The 18,789-nt window shown below is 46.8% G+C and overlaps 2 protein-coding genes across 8 annotated transcripts; one reads left to right on the plus strand and one right to left on the minus strand.

Annotated features, from left to right (window-relative positions):
- Window positions 1-699: 699 nt before the first annotated feature.
- On the minus strand, window positions 700-9,398 carry MPST (mercaptopyruvate sulfurtransferase). 7 transcript variants are annotated; one of them, XM_039382250.1, is made up of 6 exons: window positions 9,085-9,398; window positions 8,611-8,689; window positions 8,127-8,200; window positions 6,107-6,759; window positions 5,411-5,526; window positions 700-3,150 (listed from the first exon to the last, which is right to left on the minus strand). In XM_039382250.1, the coding sequence occupies exons 3-6, from the start codon at window positions 8,165-8,167 to the stop codon at window positions 3,103-3,105; spliced, it is 858 nt and encodes a 285-aa protein (XP_039238184.1). In that variant the 5' UTR covers window positions 8,168-8,200; window positions 8,611-8,689; window positions 9,085-9,398; the 3' UTR covers window positions 700-3,102. The 7 variants fall into 7 exon arrangements, with proteins under 7 accessions (XP_039238184.1, XP_039238182.1, XP_039238181.1 ...); XM_039382248.1 differs by having other exon boundaries at window positions 5,310-5,526; XM_039382247.1 differs by having other exon boundaries at window positions 5,200-5,526; window positions 9,085-9,394.
- LOC120322439 (thiosulfate sulfurtransferase) lies at window positions 7,340-17,467 on the plus strand. Its single transcript, XM_039382254.1, has 2 exons — window positions 7,340-7,991; window positions 16,971-17,467. The coding sequence occupies exons 1-2, from the start codon at window positions 7,406-7,408 to the stop codon at window positions 17,267-17,269; spliced, it is 885 nt and encodes a 294-aa protein (XP_039238188.1). The 5' UTR covers window positions 7,340-7,405; the 3' UTR covers window positions 17,270-17,467.
- Window positions 17,468-18,789: the final 1,322 nt, after the last annotated feature.

Below are 18,789 nucleotides of genomic sequence, written 5' to 3' on the forward strand. Positions count from 1 at the left end.
ATAGCGGAGAGAGAATGAAAAAATATTTTTGCCTACCTATATGGGGCAGACTCTGGCCAAAATTCATGCCCAGACCTTGGGCCAGTCTCCAATGAGCAATAATGTGCATCAAAGATTCTCAGATTAATACTGACCTGAGCTGAAACATCACACAGTGCAACACAGCTCTGGGCTGTCAGACTGCTGCTCTCCTAATTCTGGCTCCAAGTCAAACCTTGGCAAATTGGAGACCTCTGCCCTGGTGTGTAAGGAATCAGTCTGTACTGGCTGCAGCTCCAGCACAGAATTAAGGTGAGGTCTGTGGCTCTCCGATATGAATGCAGCAGTTGGGTAGCAGCCTACAGCCCCTTATCTCCCCCTCCAAGAAATCTGCCCTGCCCTAATTTTTTTCCCTCTTTTACCAACGGTTCACCCTCCCCTTTTCCTCCTCTCACAGCCCCTCACCCTCTTGCTCCCTTTTGGGTCCATCTTTTGCTCTCAACACCTTTTCCTCCAGCCTCTCCCATGACAATGCTGCTCATGAGTCCAGGATGGTCTGTATTCAGGGCACAATTTCTTCCATCAAAACCAGCCTCCACCTGTGGTTGACAGCTCAAGTCTTGCTTACTCTAGGGCCATGGGTTGAGCAGTTAATTGGTAAAGAGGTATATTGTGAATAAGGAAAGATGTCAATGAACACCACTTCCAATACCAGAACCCTCTCTTCTGCAACATACAGCACAAAACTTATTGGAAACTCACTGGGGCAGGGATTTCCCCACAGTATGTGGAAGTCCTCTTTAGGGAGAAGCCAGTCTGTGGTGAGTTACCAACTGAAATGCTCCAATGAGTTGGTGGTGTGGGCTAAATACAGACCTGATTGCACATCCTCACCAGACATAGTTCTGAGAAGCAACTAGCGTGCCCTTGTTAAGGTCCATTAAAATCAAGCAATAGAACACAGGAGAGGTAAGTTTAAATAATCGGTGGTGTTCAGTCAAAGGTTGGGCTCAGTGATCTTGGAGGTCTTTTCCAACCTGAAAGTTTTATGATCCTACAGCTGTTCCTCCCGCTTTGATGATAACTATATATAAAACACATCACAGAAACAGAAAAGAGCAAGCAAGAACTTACGTGGGGCTGTGTGATTGTGTAACACTGTAACACTGCTAAGTACCCGGTGAAATCACAGGGACCATTGCACAGACACACTGGGAGCAGGAAAAACTTGACAGCCATTGAATACTGGACTGAACAAGAGCAGAAGAGAACAGAGCAGAGGGTAAACTGAGAGTTTCTTGGTTCAGCAGCCAGCAGGCCTGCAGTGCAATCCTGCAAAAAGCTACACACACTGCAGCGCTCTGTACTTCCATTGCAGCCTGACAAGTCAGCTGTGCCCATGGCATATGATGCATCACTGACATTGTGGAGCTGCTCTTAGGGAATTGTTGTATTGTGGAGCGGCAGTGGGAGCAGGTATCGCCGTGTGTTGGCATGGACAGTGTCACCACTCTGACAGGCTGGGAATACATATCTGGGATTATGTGGCATGAGGAATCAAAGAAACCAGGAAGAATTAGTCAACACATCCATGTAGGATTGGTGCCACTCTCTTTTCTATAGGAAGCGGAGAGGGGAGGACAAGTAATGCTCTGACATTTTGCCATTAAGCCAACATGAACAGGCACAGAAAACAAAACTCCCTGCAATGGACTTGGATGTGGGAGGAACATAGTTCACTTGCAGACAGTAGAGCCTTGCTCAACAGCTAGCTGAGCCAGGCATATTGGAGCAGAGAGAAAGGCCCCATGGCATGCAGGTGAGCTAATCTTTCTCCAGCTCCTTGTGCTGCATGAGGTCTGTGAGCAATGTACCTTTAGTGTGTAAAGTCTGAGTGTATATGTGCATCACTCGGCACCTTTGCTGGACGAGTGCTGGGAGAAGGAGAGAGAATGGTCATGTAGCACCCGGTTGCAAGCTGGGACCAGGAGAGATGGGAGGAACATGAAAAATCCCTGTAAGTAACAGCAATTACCATTGCTCATGCAGGGGTTGGGACAGTGGTGCTATAAAGAAGGGCTGCTTTAGAATCTGAAAAAGTTCGCAAGGGAACAAAAAGTTTACTGGGAAATGAAGTGTGAAATAGTGCAACCTGACTGCTAGGCAGCAGTAGGGAAGAGGGAGGAAGGTAGGTGACAAAGAAGACATGTGAGGAACAGTGGACTGTGGGATTATTTTTGACCAGACCAGACTGTTTTCACAGAGTCCAAAACTCTTTCAGGACAAAAGTATTGCAGATAGTAAAATTTATCAATAAACCAATAAAGAGTTTAGATGCTGGCCTGAGATTCTCAAATTTGTATAGAGAGCTGTAAAAACTCCAGTCTCAAGTTAGCCACAGGTCAGTGTGACCTTCCTCCTACATCATGGCTGTTGTTTAGGCTACTTATTGGCCACCATGAGCCCTATTCCACCAAAGATATGCTATTCCCATTTCCCTGTGGCAAATTTTCCACAGGAAAGTAATGAATGTTAGTAATTTGCATTGTACCAACTTCTCCCCAGCTTTCAGTTCCCATAGGAAACCCACCCACTGAGTCAGGAACATAAAGATCTGTAGAACATTTATAGTCCTGGTGCAAGTCCCCTCAGCTGTTCCATATGTCCAGTAGCATCTGCTATGGCTCAAAATAGGTTTTTGCAGTCTCCAGGCTTTGAAAACATTGTCTTGGTCTTCACAACATTCCCAGCGCTTTGCCTGCATCACAAGAACAGCTCTCAGCTAAAGGAGGGAAAACATCGGAAGACACTCTTGGATAGATTTTTGATACATGATGTAACAGGGCATACCCCAGAAAGACAAAGTATCTTGCTGTGGGAAAGCAGTTCTCAATTTCTGCTCTGTGAGGAAATCAAGCCAAAGCTATGCATCTGGTAAAAGATTTGCCAAAAGCTGGGACACCGAAGAATCACCGAGACTACGTAGCACAAAATTCAGCCTGGAGAAGAGCGGTTGAGTATTGCCAACCTTGGCACACATACCAGAGAGGAGGAAGGGCCCTGCTAGATGTCATCCAGCCACACAGTCAAAATGTAGAGCAAGGGGAGAAGGAAACTTTTCATTTAGTTTGTGATCTCCAGATGGACGGATGGCCTGTGCCACACAGCTCCCTGAAACACAAACGACAGAGAAAAGCAGCTCAGTCTCAAGAGGAAGCAAAGAGATTCCCACTGATCCCAAGGACTGCTGGGTCAGTGGGAAAAAGAAACATAGTGCTTAAGCTGCATTGCCAAACATTCTGGAAGGACAAGCAAAAGCCAGCTCCCTCCACCCATTGCAAATGATTAACAAAGTATGAAACAATATGTCCATTTTCTCTAACAATTAAAATTTGCTGGAGAAACAGAGCCAGCACAGCCCTCTAGTTTGTATTTAGGAGTCTGGCCACATATTCACAAAATCAGTCTCAGTGTATACTAAAGGGTCACTTGTTTTAGACCCCTGTGCACTCTGGATACTCAGCACTTGCTGTAACACAAGCCCCAAGTCTCTGAACAGTTGGGTTGTTAGGCTGGCTGCAAGCAGGGAAATTGTGTGCTTTCAGTCACTGAGTAAAAAGAAGGGTCAGACCATATGTGTGAGTGGGGAGGACAGAGGAAGGAGTAAACTGGACAGTGAAACTCCTGCTTCCCAGGTGGTGAGCAGAAATAGAGTTTGCGTGCACGCAAGCCAGGAAGAAGCCAGAGCTGCAGCCAACAGAGACCAAAGGAAATGCAAAGAATAAACACTCAGGAAAAGGAAAGAATTCAATCCTTGCAATCAATGGCTAGGAGGGTACCCTGCAAATCTCTGACAATAAGCACCCACTGCATCTCCTAGAAAGGACAATTCTGTCATCCGTAGATATGTACAGGTACCTGTTGCTGCAAGCCCAAGAGACAGAACTTGTCTCATTAATTTCTAAATTACTAGTGAGATGCAGGCTTTTTTGTGGGAGGGTTCTATGGTTTTTTGATTTGTTTTTTTTTTTTTTTCTAGAGAAGATCCTAGAAAGAACAAATTCTTGAACGTTATCAGGGATACCTGGTGTGCTTTCAGCTTTCAGATATAAAAGACAATGGTCTTGGGGAAAAATAGGTGCCACTGTGGGCTATTCCTCTGTAGGTCTCAGTTCCCCTAAGCTTTTAGGGGAAGGTTACATGGTCTCATGGAAAGAATGAAAACATCCATGCAATCCATTTTCCACCGAATGAGGTGACATTCAGACTTGGAAGAAGAGAGCTGTAACTGACTAATGTTGACTTTCAGGCCAAGAAAGCAAATGGGCAAGGACTGAAAAGAGGAAGACAGTGCAAAGACCCAAAAGAGAGGCATGCCACTGTCTTTCCTGGATGAATGACCTTGTTGAGGGTAAGAGGCATAGTTCTACTCACAGAGAGAAGAAAATACCTCATTTGAATCATCAAGACAAAGTGATCCCATAAAAGCAGAGTTCCTGAAAAGGAATCATCCAAACAACACTCACAAAAGATCCATTCAGCAGAAAGACCTTGAAACATATGTTTATTTACATTCTTTAAATCCCAGAATCTTTTCTTTTTCTCAAGGGGGATTTGGGACCATGGGGGTACAAGGCTGGCTAAGTACACATTGCGGTTAGAGTCCAAGTAAAAGAAGAAATCCAAATTAAGTCTCTAGCCTAAGTGCCAACCTGAAAGCCATACTTCCTCCTTTTAACAGCCATGTCTTTCCACAAAGTTTTGAACTCAAAATGGCTATAAAGTGCATAGATGGCTTCTAGAACAGCGGCAGAGAGCTGGATTATGAGGCACAGTTATACAAGTATGACCATTCTATGAATGAACATGGTGGAATGTCCTGAGTCAGGAGCTTGGCTTGACTCAATTAATTCTCCATGCTGGCAGCAGCACTCTCTCCCTTCCATCCAATAGGGTAAAACAGGCACAGGATCACAGAATGGCAGAGGTTGGAAGTGACCTTGGGAGGACATCTGTTTCACCCTACCTGCTCAAGCAGGGTCACCTAGAGCTGGCTGCCCAGAACTGCTCTCATCTTTATTCTCCTAAGCAGCAACAGTAGGGTAAGGAGAAAGTGCCCAAGCACCATGTGCGCATAATTGTTATCCAACATCTTCAGCTCAAGACACTTAACCAGGAATGTTAAACCCCTTTTCCAAATCCTGTTTCAAGGTACATTACCTGCACAGCTGGGAGACAAAGCAGCTTATTACACAGTCTTCCCCTTTCCCTCAGAAATAATATTTTCAGGCTGTGCCCGCATGTACCATTCCACCCAGGCCCCATCGTACACTGCAACATCTGGTTTGCCACAGAGGTATGCGCCCAGAACCACGTGGCAGGCAGTGACCCCAGAGCCACACGTGGCTACCACCGGCTTTGAGAGGTCCACCTTCTTCTCCTGGAACAGAGTGCGGATCTGCTCAGGGGTCTTCTCTAAGCCAGACTCTGTGAGGAAATCAGTGAAGGGGATGCTCGTCGACCCAGGGACATGACCAGGCTCAATTCCTGGAGGAAAAACAATACAGATAGGAATTAACCTCTACTGTCTGGGACAAAGCTATTGCAAAACCTGCTCTGTTTCACTGGGAGGAATATTTATTGTTTAGTGTATTTTGTTAAAACAAAAACAGTTATTTTTGTTAAACTTTTCTTTACTAGATTACTGATTACTCAGGAAGGATGGCTCTAACCCTCAGGTTACCACATGGACACAACCACATCTTTCTCCCACATCTTTCTCCACATCAGAGCAACCCACATTGATGAAGCACTTCCACAGGCTGATCTGAGGCGAAGAGCAGCACCAGTACATGGAGAGACCAATTAATATCTTTCAAGGTGTATGGAAAGCTATGTTCCTCATTCCAGCCTCTCATGGGAAAAAAAAAATACGTGACTTCCCCACTCCTGAATTTTCAAAGAGTAGCACTTGCTAGTCAAAAGGAGAGGAGGACAGGTGGACACACTGCCTCAAGTCCCATACCATAAGGGACAACCATATTCATTACCTCTACAGGAGTCAAAGTGATGGGCACCTTAAATAAAGACCTTTTTTAAAATGTCAGTGTCTCAGAAGGCACATTACCATCTCGGGGCTCTGGCTCTACTCCCCGGAACCGTCCTGCAGCACGGGCATCTACTAGTTGGAAGCGACGGGAATCCAAGTTATCTAAGACATCCTCATACGTTTTCACCAGGGACTTGTCCAAGGAGGCGTGGAACTCGCATGGAGCTACTTGGGTTTTCCCAGAGCTCAGCGCATTCCCCTCTCGCTTCCAGTTCTTCAGGCCACCATCCAGAAGGGAAACAGCTTCATGACCGAAGACCCGGAACATCCACCACACCCGGGGCGCTGAGAAGAGACCTTGGTCGCTGCCATCATACACCACAACATGGGAATCATTCCCCACACCCAGCTTCCCCACATATTCGGCAAAGTCACTAGCCTTGGGCAACATGTGATCGTAAGGTGAGGTTCGGTCGCTGCACTGGTCAATGTCAAAGAAAACTGCACCAGGGATGTGGTGCTCCTCAAACTCCCTCTTTGGGTCACGCTTCATCTTTGGCAAATACCAGGATGCATCCACGATTCTCAAGGCCAGCCCAGCTTGCTGGGACTTGATGGCTTCTGAAAGCCATTTTGCAGACACCAGTGCACGGTAAAGGAGTTGTTGCGACATCACTCCGGAGTCTTGGTCGAGATTAGCCAATTCCTGAAGTCTGCCTGAATCCACCTGTCTGCAAAAGGTAGAAAGTCAAAAATTAGAAACCAGCCTTTCAAAAAGCAAATGGACTAAGATTCATGTTGGGACCTCTGGCTGCACTGAGGTGCTGGCTAAGCCTACGACGAGGAGCTTGAAGTACTCCAGCCCTGAAAGTAGTTTCACAGAGCTCAGCCCAAACCCTGCCCCGAGCGGGACAGCCACGGCAATCCTGCCCTGCGCCCAGCTCACCTGGCCCCTCCACCTCCAGGCACCCCAGCCAGCGCTGACAGCAGCCAGAGGGGCGTGGGGCAGCCCCAGAGACCGAGTGTCCTGGGGCGAGGCACGGCCCCACGACCAGGAGGGCTCTGCCCCACGGCTGTGCCCGCCCCGCAGCACACCTGCAGCCGGGGCCCCGCCGCCTCCCTCTGCGAGCTCCCCGTCCCGACGGGGCCGCGGTTCCCTCCGCGCCGCCCGTACCTCCGCGCTGGGCCTCAGTGCCCGCCAGCCATGGCCGCTGCCGGAGGGCGGGAGCGGGAGCGCTCCCAGCGGGCCGGTCCCGGCGCCGCCACCGCCTCCGCGCCGCCCCTCGGCCGCGCCTCCCGCCCGCGGCCCTGCCGCCATTTCGTGCGCGTGTAAGGGTTGCGGGGTCCCGGTCGCGGCGCCCCCGCCCGTCCCTGGAGATGGCGCGGCAGGGGCTTAGCCGGGCGCTGGTCTCCGCCGCCTGGCTGTCGGAGGCGGTGCGGGCCGGGCGGGTGGGGTCCGGCCTGCGGGTGCTGGACGCCTCCTGGTACCCCCCGAAGGAGCGAAACGCCCGTCAAGAGTTCAAAGAGAGGCACATCCCCGGGGCGTCATTCTTCGACATCGAGGAGTGCCGGGACAAGTCCTCCCCCTACGACTTCATGCTGCCCAGCGAGTCCCACTTCGCCGACTACGTGGGGCGGCTGGGTGTCAGCAATGACACCCACGTGGTGGTGTACGACGGGGACGAGGTGGGCACTTTCTACGCCCCCCGCGCCTGGTGGATGTTCCGGGCCTTTGGGCACAAGGAGGTCTCTGTGCTAAACGGTGGCTTCAAGAACTGGGTGAAGGAGGGGCACCCCGTCACGGCAGAGGTCAGCCAGCCCACCCCTGCTGTCTTCAAGGCCAGGCTAAATAGAGCCCTGGTGAAGACTTTTGAGGAGATGGTACAGAACGTGTCGTCCATAAAGTTCCAGGTGGTGGATTCCCGCCCTGAGGGCCGGTTCCGGGGGACCGAGCTGGACCAAGGTAATGGAGGTGGGAGCGGCATCTGCCCCAGAGCAGGATGAGTGTCAATACTAGTCTGGGTGTAACAGCTCCTGGCAGCTGGCAAACAGATTTTCCTAATGCACAGGCATGCCTCACCCTGACTTGTTGATTTACCTTAAAGGATCCGCAGTTGAGCGTTCAGATCCCAGTGCCATCACAGAATACTTTTGTTGCAGTTGGCTATAAAGCTGTAGGAGGAAATAGGAGAAGAGGGCTGCAGTCATTTGGTTCCAAGATCCTCCATCCCACACACTGCAGAAGTTTATCAGTCAGAATGCAAACATGAGAGCTAAGAGCTCCCAGGGGATTGTTCAGGGTCCTATCTACCACCAGCAGACACACAAAAACTATCAGTATTCATACAGGCACCTCTCACCATAATGAATGCACCAGCAAAAGCCAAGGTTTTAGGTAATACAATAACCCAAGGGACATTCTTCTTATCGCTCTGATTCCCAGCAAATAGATAACTTGCCTGAGCTGATCTTTGTTCTTTGGCTTAACTAAGAAAAGCCCAAAACCTTTACCAAATGTATGGAGTGTCAGCCTCTCTCTTTTGGATGCCCCAAGTTACAGGAACAAAAATTGATTTTGTTACCTTGGTCAAACACTGGATGCACAAGCAGCAGGGGTGGGAGAAATCCTGCGCAGTGGGGTCAGCTGGTACAGCAACGTGCCTGGAATGAAATTCAAGTTGGTTGGTAAAGGAGACCCTTGCTGTGTAATTTAAGCCTTGGTATATCCCAGAATAACTTCTCCAAAAGGGTGTAAAAGAAACTTCCCTGACTGACCGTTCCGGAGGCACTCCAGCAGTCACACTCCCACAACCAGAGACTTTACCTGCTGGAACTAAAGCCCCTTTGCAGCAGGCAGCTCCAGTGAACCAACAGGTGCCCTGCTTGACCCCTTACACATACCACACTCACACAGGTTTTCCTTACCGGCTCAACCCTGGGTTTCCCTTAGCAAAGTCTCAAAAGCCTAGTTCCATAAAGCGTAGTAACACAGAAACGGTTTGAGCTGGTGCCTCCGAGGAGAGAGCACAAACAAAGGAAATACTGGACTTTCATACCTTCACAGCCTAAGCATGACAAAGTCTTGGCTCTTCCTCCAGTGTCCTCCGTTCCTGCCGTGTCTCTGAGTGTCCGGTCGCCTGGCTGGCACCACAGCTCCCCGTGCCCTTTTTTGTGCAAAGGATCAGCGCCAGTTCATGGCCTCTTGCCTCGGGCTTCCACCACCCAGAGCTCAACCTGCAGCTGACACTGCAGCTGCACATCAAGCTACCTGCACTGAATGCATTCCTCAGTAAGGGAATCACAGAAATGGTTTAAAAAAGGAATGCAGAGGTTTTAGAAGAAAGCACAGAAAAGCTCAGCAGCAGCTGTTGAGTCTGAGCAGAGCCCAGTGCTGCTGGAGCCGGCATGCTGTGGGCTTCTGCAATCCCCAGGCAGTGCTGCACTGCTGCCCTGCAGGTTGTTGGCATTCTGTTCTGGCTGTTTACTTAGTGTGTGCTGCTGTACAGCCAGTCAGTGTGACACCATGTCCTGAAATAAATTCCTGCATCCGCACCTCAGGAGTGTTTGGCTGTAAATGACTCTGCACGTGGTTTGCCCAAATGTCTCCAGTGAGACAAGTGTCTGTGCAAGACAATGTGGAAGGTGAGAAAGGTAATGGGAGTGATAGAGGACAGTGTTGCAGGGTGAAAGGGGGAATTAGGCTTATTCTATTTCTGTAGACAACAGGTTAGCATTAGCAAAGGCATATAGTGCTTTTGGAAAACTCCATAAAAGAGTATGGCATAATAAACACTTGAAGAAAAGCACCAGGATCAGTGTTTACAAAGCCATAGTGCTGTCCACTCTCTTATACGTTCCGAATCATGGGTCGTCTACCGCCACCACCTGCGTCTCCTAGAACGCTTCCATCAACGCTGCCTCCGTACAATCCTAAACATCCACTGGTCAGATTATGTGACCAATACATCTGTTTTAGAACAAGCAGCAGTCACTAGTATTGAGGCCATGTTGCTGAGAACACAGCTGCGTTGGGCAGGACGTGTCTCCGGGATGAAGGACCACCGCCTCCCTAAGATCTTGCTTTACGGTGAACTTGCCTCTGGATGCCACAAGAGAGGAGCCCCGAAGAAAAGATACAAGGACTCCCTGAAACAACATCTCAGCCTCGGCCACATTGATCATCATAACTGGTCTACTCTGGCCTCAAATCGGGAGGCCTGGAGACACATCATCTATAACGCTACCGTTTCCTTTGAGAATGCACGCAGGATCACCCTCGAGGAGAAAAGACAATGCAGAAAGAATCGTATCCTGCTGAATACACCACCTAAGGAGTCTTTCTGCTGTGCCTTTTGCAATCGGATGTGTCTGTCTCGTATTGGCCTCATAAGTCACCAGCGTGCCTGTAACAAACGTGGATAGAGCCTTCCTAAATCTTTGTTTGCGAAGCCTAGCCGTGATTTCTACATTCTACTTCTTCGCCTACCGCAGCCCATCAAAGTGAAGGTTGCATTTTAACCCCAAGATGTGAGTAAAATGCTCCTTGCTGGGAGCTGGTGGATTTTGTGTTCCCATTCCCAAAGCGGGGGTTGTCACCAGGTGACAAATACCACAGCCCCAACAGCATCTCCAAAACAGATTTTTCCTTTGAAATGAGTCAGCATGAAACAGTTTATTTGAGGTGGTCCAGTTTTGCTTCCCACAGCAGATCCAGCAGGATAAGCTCTCCAGCTGCAGCTGCTGGTTCCACAGGAGCTTGACAGCCTTCTGGACCAGGCTATCCAGTATCTGAGCATCAGCCAGCATCATCTGGGTAAAAGACAGCGCTTACACCTAAAAGAGCAATTTGAAATCAATGCTGATTAATTGCAGGGGTCATCAAATCAGGGAGGGTGCAATTTAGAGAAGAAAAATGGTCATCAGGTTAAGGAACTTGGTGCCTTCTCAGGTGATTTCAGTTTAATTATTGCCTCAGCTCTTGACTTCCTAATTAAGTCAATTAATCTCTCCAGCTCCGTGAACTCCATCTCTAGAAGAGGCTAATTGCAGCTGATTCTTTTACCTCTTTGGTTTTTCAGTTCTTTGTGGTAAGAATTAATTGTTCCCATTTTATTTTTATGCAGCAGCTACCTTGCTGGGATTAAGACCTCTGTAGCGGTAAAGATAAGCCATAATACATGGCTAATTTTTAGTTGCTGGGAAAAGCTTACCTCAGTTGCCCAAGTGGAGAAAAAATGGATGTTTCTGTAAGCCAGGTCTCATAGGTCTTAAATGCAGGTGTTGCTTTGGTTGTTCGTGCGTGGTGTGCAGCATAAGCCTGTCAGATGTGCAGTGCTGACCTACGCACCGAGTAGTTAATGGTGTCCCTGCACAGTGCTGTGTTTCTGGAGGAACTAACGACCCAGAGGCAGATGATAAAAGTAATTACATGATGGTTACCAGTGCTGGCCCTCTCTGAGCGCTGGGCACTGAAAACTGATGAACAAGAATTACAGCTAAACAAATGCATACAGAAGAGTTGTGAATTTCTGCATTCCTTTGCACACATCTGAGAAAAGAGGGGAAAGTTGCCAGGCAAGAAGTCCATCCTCTAAAAAAGAAAGCAAACCCAAAACAATTTCATGAGCTTCTATATGCTTTTCTTCTCATTCTCAGCCCTGGGGTTGTCCTTATCTCTCTTCTGCATACAGAACTCTTCAGATTTTGCCCATTTTCCCAGCTCTCAGTCCTGCCTCCCCCAAACATAAAGCTTTTGCTCAGCTTGAACGTTCAGTGGGAGTGAGAGTGAAATGTAGCTTTTTTTCCCCTCTCTTCTCCAAGAGGAGTCTGCAGCTGGGAGTGGGCTGGCTCTACCTTTGCCATGTAGTAATACTTGAGGCACAACAATGGAGAGTGAGAGACTTTATCAAAGTCTGTTTCAACCCACAGGAACCTATGAGGACTCTCAGGGAGCAGGCCAGGACCAAGCCTAAAGTGTTCCTTACAATGTGCTCATTGTAGATTAGACAAGATCAGTAATTGTCCCTTCCAGGAAATACCATTTGATGGAAGAGAGAGATAAACAAGTGAAGAGGTCAATAACTAACAACCCCAGGTTTGAGGGTGAAAACTGGAATATTTATTGAACACACGCTTCACAATATAAGGGTCTTGGGGGCAGGACATGTTAATGAGGAGGACGGGTTATGCTAACTAGGGGATGGATTATGCCAACTAGAGGATTACACAATTTTCTGCTACAGTTACACGGTTGGTTAATGTTTTCCCTTAGCTAGGACCACATGGGGAAAACAACAAAGAGGTTTCCACGTGGTCTGATAACATCATCACAAAGTCTTTCCATATCTTGCTGAAGGAGACATGGCAATCAACATAGTTAAATATCAATAGGTCTTGTGAGGAAGTTCCTCAGAGTAAGGAGTTTCTCCCAGCTCCTGCAGTCCATGGCCTGCTACATAATCCTTTTCTGCTGATATGTGAGTTTCAGATTGCTACAAACAAGGAGGCAAGAGAGGAAGCATTTGGAAAAGAACAGCTATCTGCAGCCAGCACACTCGAAAAACCACAGGGAGTTAAATATGGACAGAGCATATCTTTTACCTCTTTGACATTAAAAAATTCCATCTGGAGCTTTCATCGCAAAGGGAAGGCTGGAGAGGAGGGGCTGTAGTCTTAGCTAGATAAATAGCCAACAATAAAAACTACATGTAAGCAGAGAGTCTAACAGATGTGGAAAAGGGGATTAAGTATTGAAGAAGATAACATATTACAGGTTACAAATTGTGAGGAAGGATTGCCAGACACCAAGCTGAGTGAGACTTGGCAAAAGGACTTAAAACAAATACAAAAACTTCTGGAACAAAGTGAATAAAAAGAGAACATGGAGAGAAAGAAAAAATGAGGTTGCTATGCAGTTAGCAGGGGTTCCAGGTAAAAGATTATTTGTGTATAGTCTCAGGATTATACTGAGTCTTGAGTCTGTGCTACCGTGTTTTCTTCTATCCTAAAGATAAGTCTTCAGAAGGAGAGCAGAAATAAGGGGAAATAAGTTTAAATTATTATTTATAAAGAGAGAGTGTAACCAGAAGATATCCCCATGCTCAAATCTGTGAGGCAGCTGATCTCTATCCCAGATATGTGTCAAAAATGAGTTGTGTGACATTGCAACTCCATGAGGCAAGAATTTGATACGTTTAATCAGAGAATGGTTCTGTAGGACAGAAACACTAGCAAAGGGCGTATTTTGGATAGGAGATACAGCACAATCTAGTCAGCTGTTGGGCTATTACCCGAACATGGATAGACTAGAAGGCTTTCAAAAAACACTTCAAGAAAAATTATTTTAAATGCAGGCAAATTTGAGTAAAATACCTTGGTAAACACTCCCTGCAGCCAAGGGCTTTATTTCCTTACCGGCAGAATTGATTGGCTAGATAAGAAAAATGGGAACATGCATGTCTAGAAGTTATGTCTGATCTTTTCTTTCAGCCATTGGAAGCACCTACAAGGTAGCGTTGTTCCATTTGGACTTCATTAATACTTTGGACATGACATTAGAGAGGCAGTTATTAGTTCAATATAAGGAGACGGCCAATAGCACAAGTACTGTTAGATTTTTAAAAAATTTGACTGGAAAGTAGATAAGGGAGATAAGCTTATACTGAAAGGAGATCTGTGGGGCTGGAATAATGGGCCAACATGGTCCCATTATTATGCTTCTGTGTTTTATTTCATGTTTTTCTGAATCATCAAGGCACTGAAAATAGGGGGTTGCTATTGAAATGTGCTGCTGGCATAGCCTTGGGAAGGTCTTAATGGTCATATGGGGAGTATTATGAAGTGGCACCTGCAAATATAGAAGTGACAGGAAGTATAACACTATGCAGAGTTGGGTGCTTAGTAGCCCAAAACACTTAACTACTTATGTTTGTCTTACAAGCTGAAGACCCACGTTTGGAAGCAATAGAAGATGATAAGACTTGAATGCAAGAACCTCAGATGCAATTTAACCTTGGTAATAGCAATCATTAACCTCCTGTCTACCAACTGTGATGCTAGGAAATGTCACTTCCTTATCCAGAAACCTAGTGGACACCTAGAACTGTTCCTAGGGTGGCCAAAGCAGAGAAAAGCATATCTAACAGGCTCTTACTGGGTTTAGGCTGAGGACATGAGGTTGTTGAGAGTACTGAGGGCTTGCCATCAGTCTACTGGAGCAATAGCAGAAGGGGGAAAAGACTATTTCAGCTGTAGGGCAGTGTTAGCTCAAGGATAAATGGTGTATGGACTGACCGTGATGAAGTAAATATTGAAAATCAATATTCCTCCTCACATGAGCAAGGAGGTGCCTCAGTGGGAAGTTTCGTGACAAGAATCCAAACTGTCCGAGATAGATGCTTTTTTTGAGAGGGAGCCTATGAAGTGATCACTGTAGTAGCTGGGACCCAGGCTCTCTAGTCCTAGTCTTCCTTTCTGGAGTTTCTAAGGGTGACTGCAGGAATCTGGCATGGAGTATGCTCTGTCTGAGGCAGGAGCAGATGTATCCTCTCCCCTGTTAAGATCCCAGCTGCATCCAGCGTTGCCTTCCAGACCTGTGTTTCTCTGCTCTTGACCTAGCAGAGAGAGATGATGAAACTTTCTCAACCACTCAAAAGCACTTCTTAGGCAGCCCAAGGGATTGTGGTTGTGCAGTTTCAGCTCTATCTTTCAGCTGAACACCCACATAGATGAGTAAATGCAGTTTCTACAGAATTCCCCATCTTTCAACCGCAGAGTGCAAGCACTGGTCTCTGACTCCAACAGAGTTTTGAATCTCTGGAGCAAGGAAGTCTCCCTATAGATCAAAATCAAAACTGCTCTAAAATGAGAGTGTTCTTTTCAGATCTGCTCAGCTCCTACCCAAAGAGTTCTTTAAGGGTGATGAGTTGTCACAGCAGTCTCCAATAAGAGAGGGGTACAAACCTATTTTAAGGTGTGTGAACAGGCTAGACAGGTGATAATGACCGTGGTACCTGGGACACCTAGGACCTGAATCGATGGCCCAGCAAGCTTCTTTGAGTAAGAGTTCCCTGTGAGCAAGAGTTCTCTTCTAGTTCAGCCTCCAGGACTTCCTGATCTCAGTTCGCTTCCCAGTGCCCTAGGATGGTGTGAGAGCATTGTTCTGTGATTCACAGACTTGTCTGTATTGGGGCGATCACTGGTACTGCAGCAGAGCCCCGCAGAAATCCCTTGCTGAATGACGGGGTCAGGAGCATTCACTCTGTGGGAGACTGGTAGCCTAACCCAGGCTTTCTCTAGTAAGGAGCTTTGCAGTCTGAGAACTACATACGACGTTTTCTCACACTCAGGTTTTATTTCCTCTCTGTCATACAGACGCTATATTGATAAGTGAGTTTTGCAGTTCTCTGTACTGAAGTGATAAACTGTTGTTTTCTGAAACTGGAAAAATGTGGTGAGAGCATCGGTCCAAAATACTGTCTCTAATTTTTTTTTTCCTTTTTAGATGTTAGTCCCTGCAGAAGTCAGCGGTTTTACTCCTGACTTCTCTCAGTAATGCTAAACACTTCTGAAGGATGCATGAGGTGACTACTAGACAACTGTGCCATATTTCTAAAGCACTTAGGGTGGATGAATCAAGAGACAAAGAGGAGCCATCTGGAGTAGGGAGAGAACTTGTGAAGCTGACTCAGGACATCTTTTGTTGTCTTTAGGCTCTGTCTTTGTCCAGCAGAGCAAAGTTCCCCTCCTCGACACGCTACCAAAGCCCTGTTTTCTCTATGTGATATATCTCGTCATGTCATGACATCAGTCTGTGTGAATGATGAGACTGCAGTGTCATTATGATGTGTGATGTCAATCTCTGACTAGGTATAGTTTAGAATCATTTGTGACAGGTTCCCTGCCCCAGTCTCTTCTCCTGACATCAGTTACCCTGGTGACTTGGGCAACTGGAAGGCTGTCAGTGAAATAGATTACTATGTAAGTGACTTTCTCAGGGTTGTCTCATTAGAAGTTCAAACCTAGCAAGGAATCATTCCCCAAAATGCATTTTCAACGTAATATATAGTGTTTCTGGCTCCAGCAAAGCTTGATCCAAAGCCTCTCAAAATCAGTGGAAAAGCTTCTATTGATTAAGCCTATAGTGACAGAGTTTGTATTTGAAGGGCATGATGACAACCTTATCCATCATATTTTTTAATCTGCTTCTCTCTAAAGACTTCATTTTGAAATGCAGCTTTCAACTTGCCTGAAGTGGTCAGCTATACCAACAGAAAAACATAACCCATGCTGATTTCATCCATACAGTGGATAAAAAGTGATACAAAATCTGACTTCTCATTTCTCTGACCCCATTGTCCCAGGACAGCTGCCTCAGCAATAATATAACTGACTTTAAAGTTGCTTTATGATTTACTGTGATTTCTGTTATTTACTTTTCTGAAATATGATTTTAAGGTGACACAGAAATAAACTGTGAACATATAACTGCTTTCACAAATTCCACGTAGAGACCATGCTTCCTGCTTCTGAAAACTGTTTCTATGCACTGCTAGCATACTTGGAGAAGCTCAAAAATGCTCTGCTGCATTCATCTTTACATAGATGCCTATAATGCCTTTGTTAGGGCTTTTTCTGTGTTGGTTCTTTGATTCCTGTCATGTCTAGGGCTTTGTCATATTTCTACTTCTCATTGCTTTCAGTGGGGAAAGAGTTTGCTAAATATTCTGGAAGCTTTGACTTAGCAAAGTTGAATAATCGTTGTCCTCCTCCTTTTAGCCCTGTGCTGCTTTACATCTTCATCATCAAGTGAAACAAACGAGTCTGTTGGAGAGAGTGAAAGTATCTTCAGTGATGCCTCTTTAATATCTCTTTCTTGAACATCTTTCACCACCTACATTAATGTGTCCTTGCTCACATTTCCTTTTCCTGTTTACTCTTGCAGGGCTGGAATCCGGTCACATCCCTGGTGCTGTGAACATACCCTTCCACTCATTCCTATCTGAAACCGGACATGAGAAGAGTATTGAGGAGATCCAAGAAATATTCCGTGCGAAGAAAGTGGACCTCTCAAAGCCACTGACGGCCACATGCCGCAAAGGTGTCACGGCGTGTCAGATTGCCTTGGCAGCCTTCCTGTGTGGCAAGCAGGACGTGGCTGTTTATGATGGTTCCTGGTCAGAGTGGTTCCACCGTGCCCCACCACACTACAAGGTCTCTGAGGTGAAGCGCAACAAGGCCTAGAGGGAGAACTTTGTCTTGGGCAGTGAGATCTAGCAGCTTTTTCCAGCTCAGAGTAAAGCGAAAGGGAGGAGATAGAAGTAAGGAAAAAATATGCTGATTTGTATTTTGCAAATTTTTCAAAGAATGATTGGTAGATTTCTATTAATCTTCTGGGTTTTCTCAATTAATAAAATCTAAGATGATGCATCTGTGAATATATTGAACTCTTCTCTGTTACCTGTAACATGCTTGTGCTGAGTGGGAAAAGCACCTTTGCAACATGAAGGAGAGTTACACAATTCCCTGGAGACTTGCAGAAATTCCAGTGGCCTGATGAGAGTTCAAGTCAGGAGCAGGATGAATGAAAAGTCAGGGGCTAAAATATTGGACTGGATGCGGGACACGGGAGGGTCATTAACTCAATGTAAGACTTTTTGCCAGCCCAATCTCTTCCCATTTGTAATGTGGAAAATGGGGGTACCTTCCATATGCCAACTAGATCCAACCCATCAGGACGTGTGTTACCTTGCTGGCATTCAGGTAAGGCACATCACAGAGGAACTTCCCAGCCCACTGATTATTACTTCTACTGGTTTTCCAGATAGGCAGCATTGAGATCCCAACAAGAAGGCTGCAAACAATCAAGAGGGACCTCAGGGTCTTGGCTCAACAGATCAAGGGATCTGGAGCACAAGTTGTGTCCTCTTCCATCCTGCCAGTTGCAGGGAATGATGGGGCAAGAAACAGGGAGATCATGTAGAGGAATACCTGGCTTTGAGACTGGTGTTACCAGCCGAGTTTTTGTTTTTTTGATCGTGGGTCAGTCTATACAACATGGAGCCTGCTGACAACAGGGTCGTCAGGGGGTCGTCCTGTCTCAAAGGGGGAAAAGGATCTTAGCTCAGGAGTTAGAAGGGCTTATTGAGAGAGCTTTAAGCTAGATTGGAAGGGGGAAAGGGACAAAACCAGGCTTGCCAGTGATAAGCAATGGGGTGGCATGCCAAAACTTGAGGAAGTAAGATCCCTCGGTCTGCTCCATGAGGTGTCAGCTACGATGAACCACACTCAAAATGTTTCTACCAATGCATAAAGCATGAGGAACAAACAAGCAGCTTGAACCTTTGACCCAGTCCCAGAGATACGACATCATTGGCATAAATGAAACTTAGAGGATGAGTCCTGTGACTGAATGTTGGATGTTTACAGGCTCTTCAGGAGGGATAGGCAGGGCAGGCGAGGTTGAATATGAGTCAGCAGTGCCCTGGCAGCCAGGAGGGCCAACCTTGTCCTGGGGGGGCCTCAGGCAAAGCATCGCCAGCCGGTCAAGGGAGGGGATTGTTCCACTCTGCTCTGCACTGGGGCAGCCTCACCTTGAATATTGTGTGCAGTTTTGGGCACCACAACAATGTTAGGGAGCATCCAAAGGAGGGCAACAAAGATGGTGAAGGGTCTAGAGGGGAAGCCATATGAGAAGTGGCTGAGATCACTTGGCTTGTTCAGCCTGGAGTCTACAACTTTCTCTTGAGGGGAAGCGGAAGGGC

The sequence above is a fragment of the Pipra filicauda genome, unplaced genomic scaffold (assembly GCF_003945595.2).
Source record: "Pipra filicauda isolate LSUMZ 115617 unplaced genomic scaffold, ASM394559v2 scaffold262_size1072369_pilon, whole genome shotgun sequence".
NCBI lineage: Eukaryota > Metazoa > Chordata > Aves > Passeriformes > Pipridae > Pipra > Pipra filicauda.

Bases quoted from the DNA above. Each gene is read 5' to 3' on its own strand.
- LOC120322439 (XM_039382254.1), top strand. From the start codon at position 7,406: ATGGCGCGGCAGGGGCTTAGCCGGGCGCTGGTCTCCGCCGCCTGGCTG. The intron at 7,992-16,970 runs GTAATGGAGGTG...TTACTCTTGCAG, and splicing joins GGGGACCGAGCTGGACCAAG to GGCTGGAATCCGGTCACATC.
- MPST (XM_039382247.1), bottom strand. From the start codon at position 8,167: ATGGCACTGGGATCTGAACGCTCAACTGCGGATCCTTTAAG. The intron at 6,760-8,126 runs GTAAATCAACAA...TACCTTTTGCAG, and splicing joins TCAACTGCGGATCCTTTAAG to ACAGGTGGATTCAGGCAGAC. The intron at 5,527-6,106 runs GTAATGTGCCTT...TTTTTCCTCCAG, and splicing joins AGAGCCAGAGCCCCGAGATG to GAATTGAGCCTGGTCATGTC.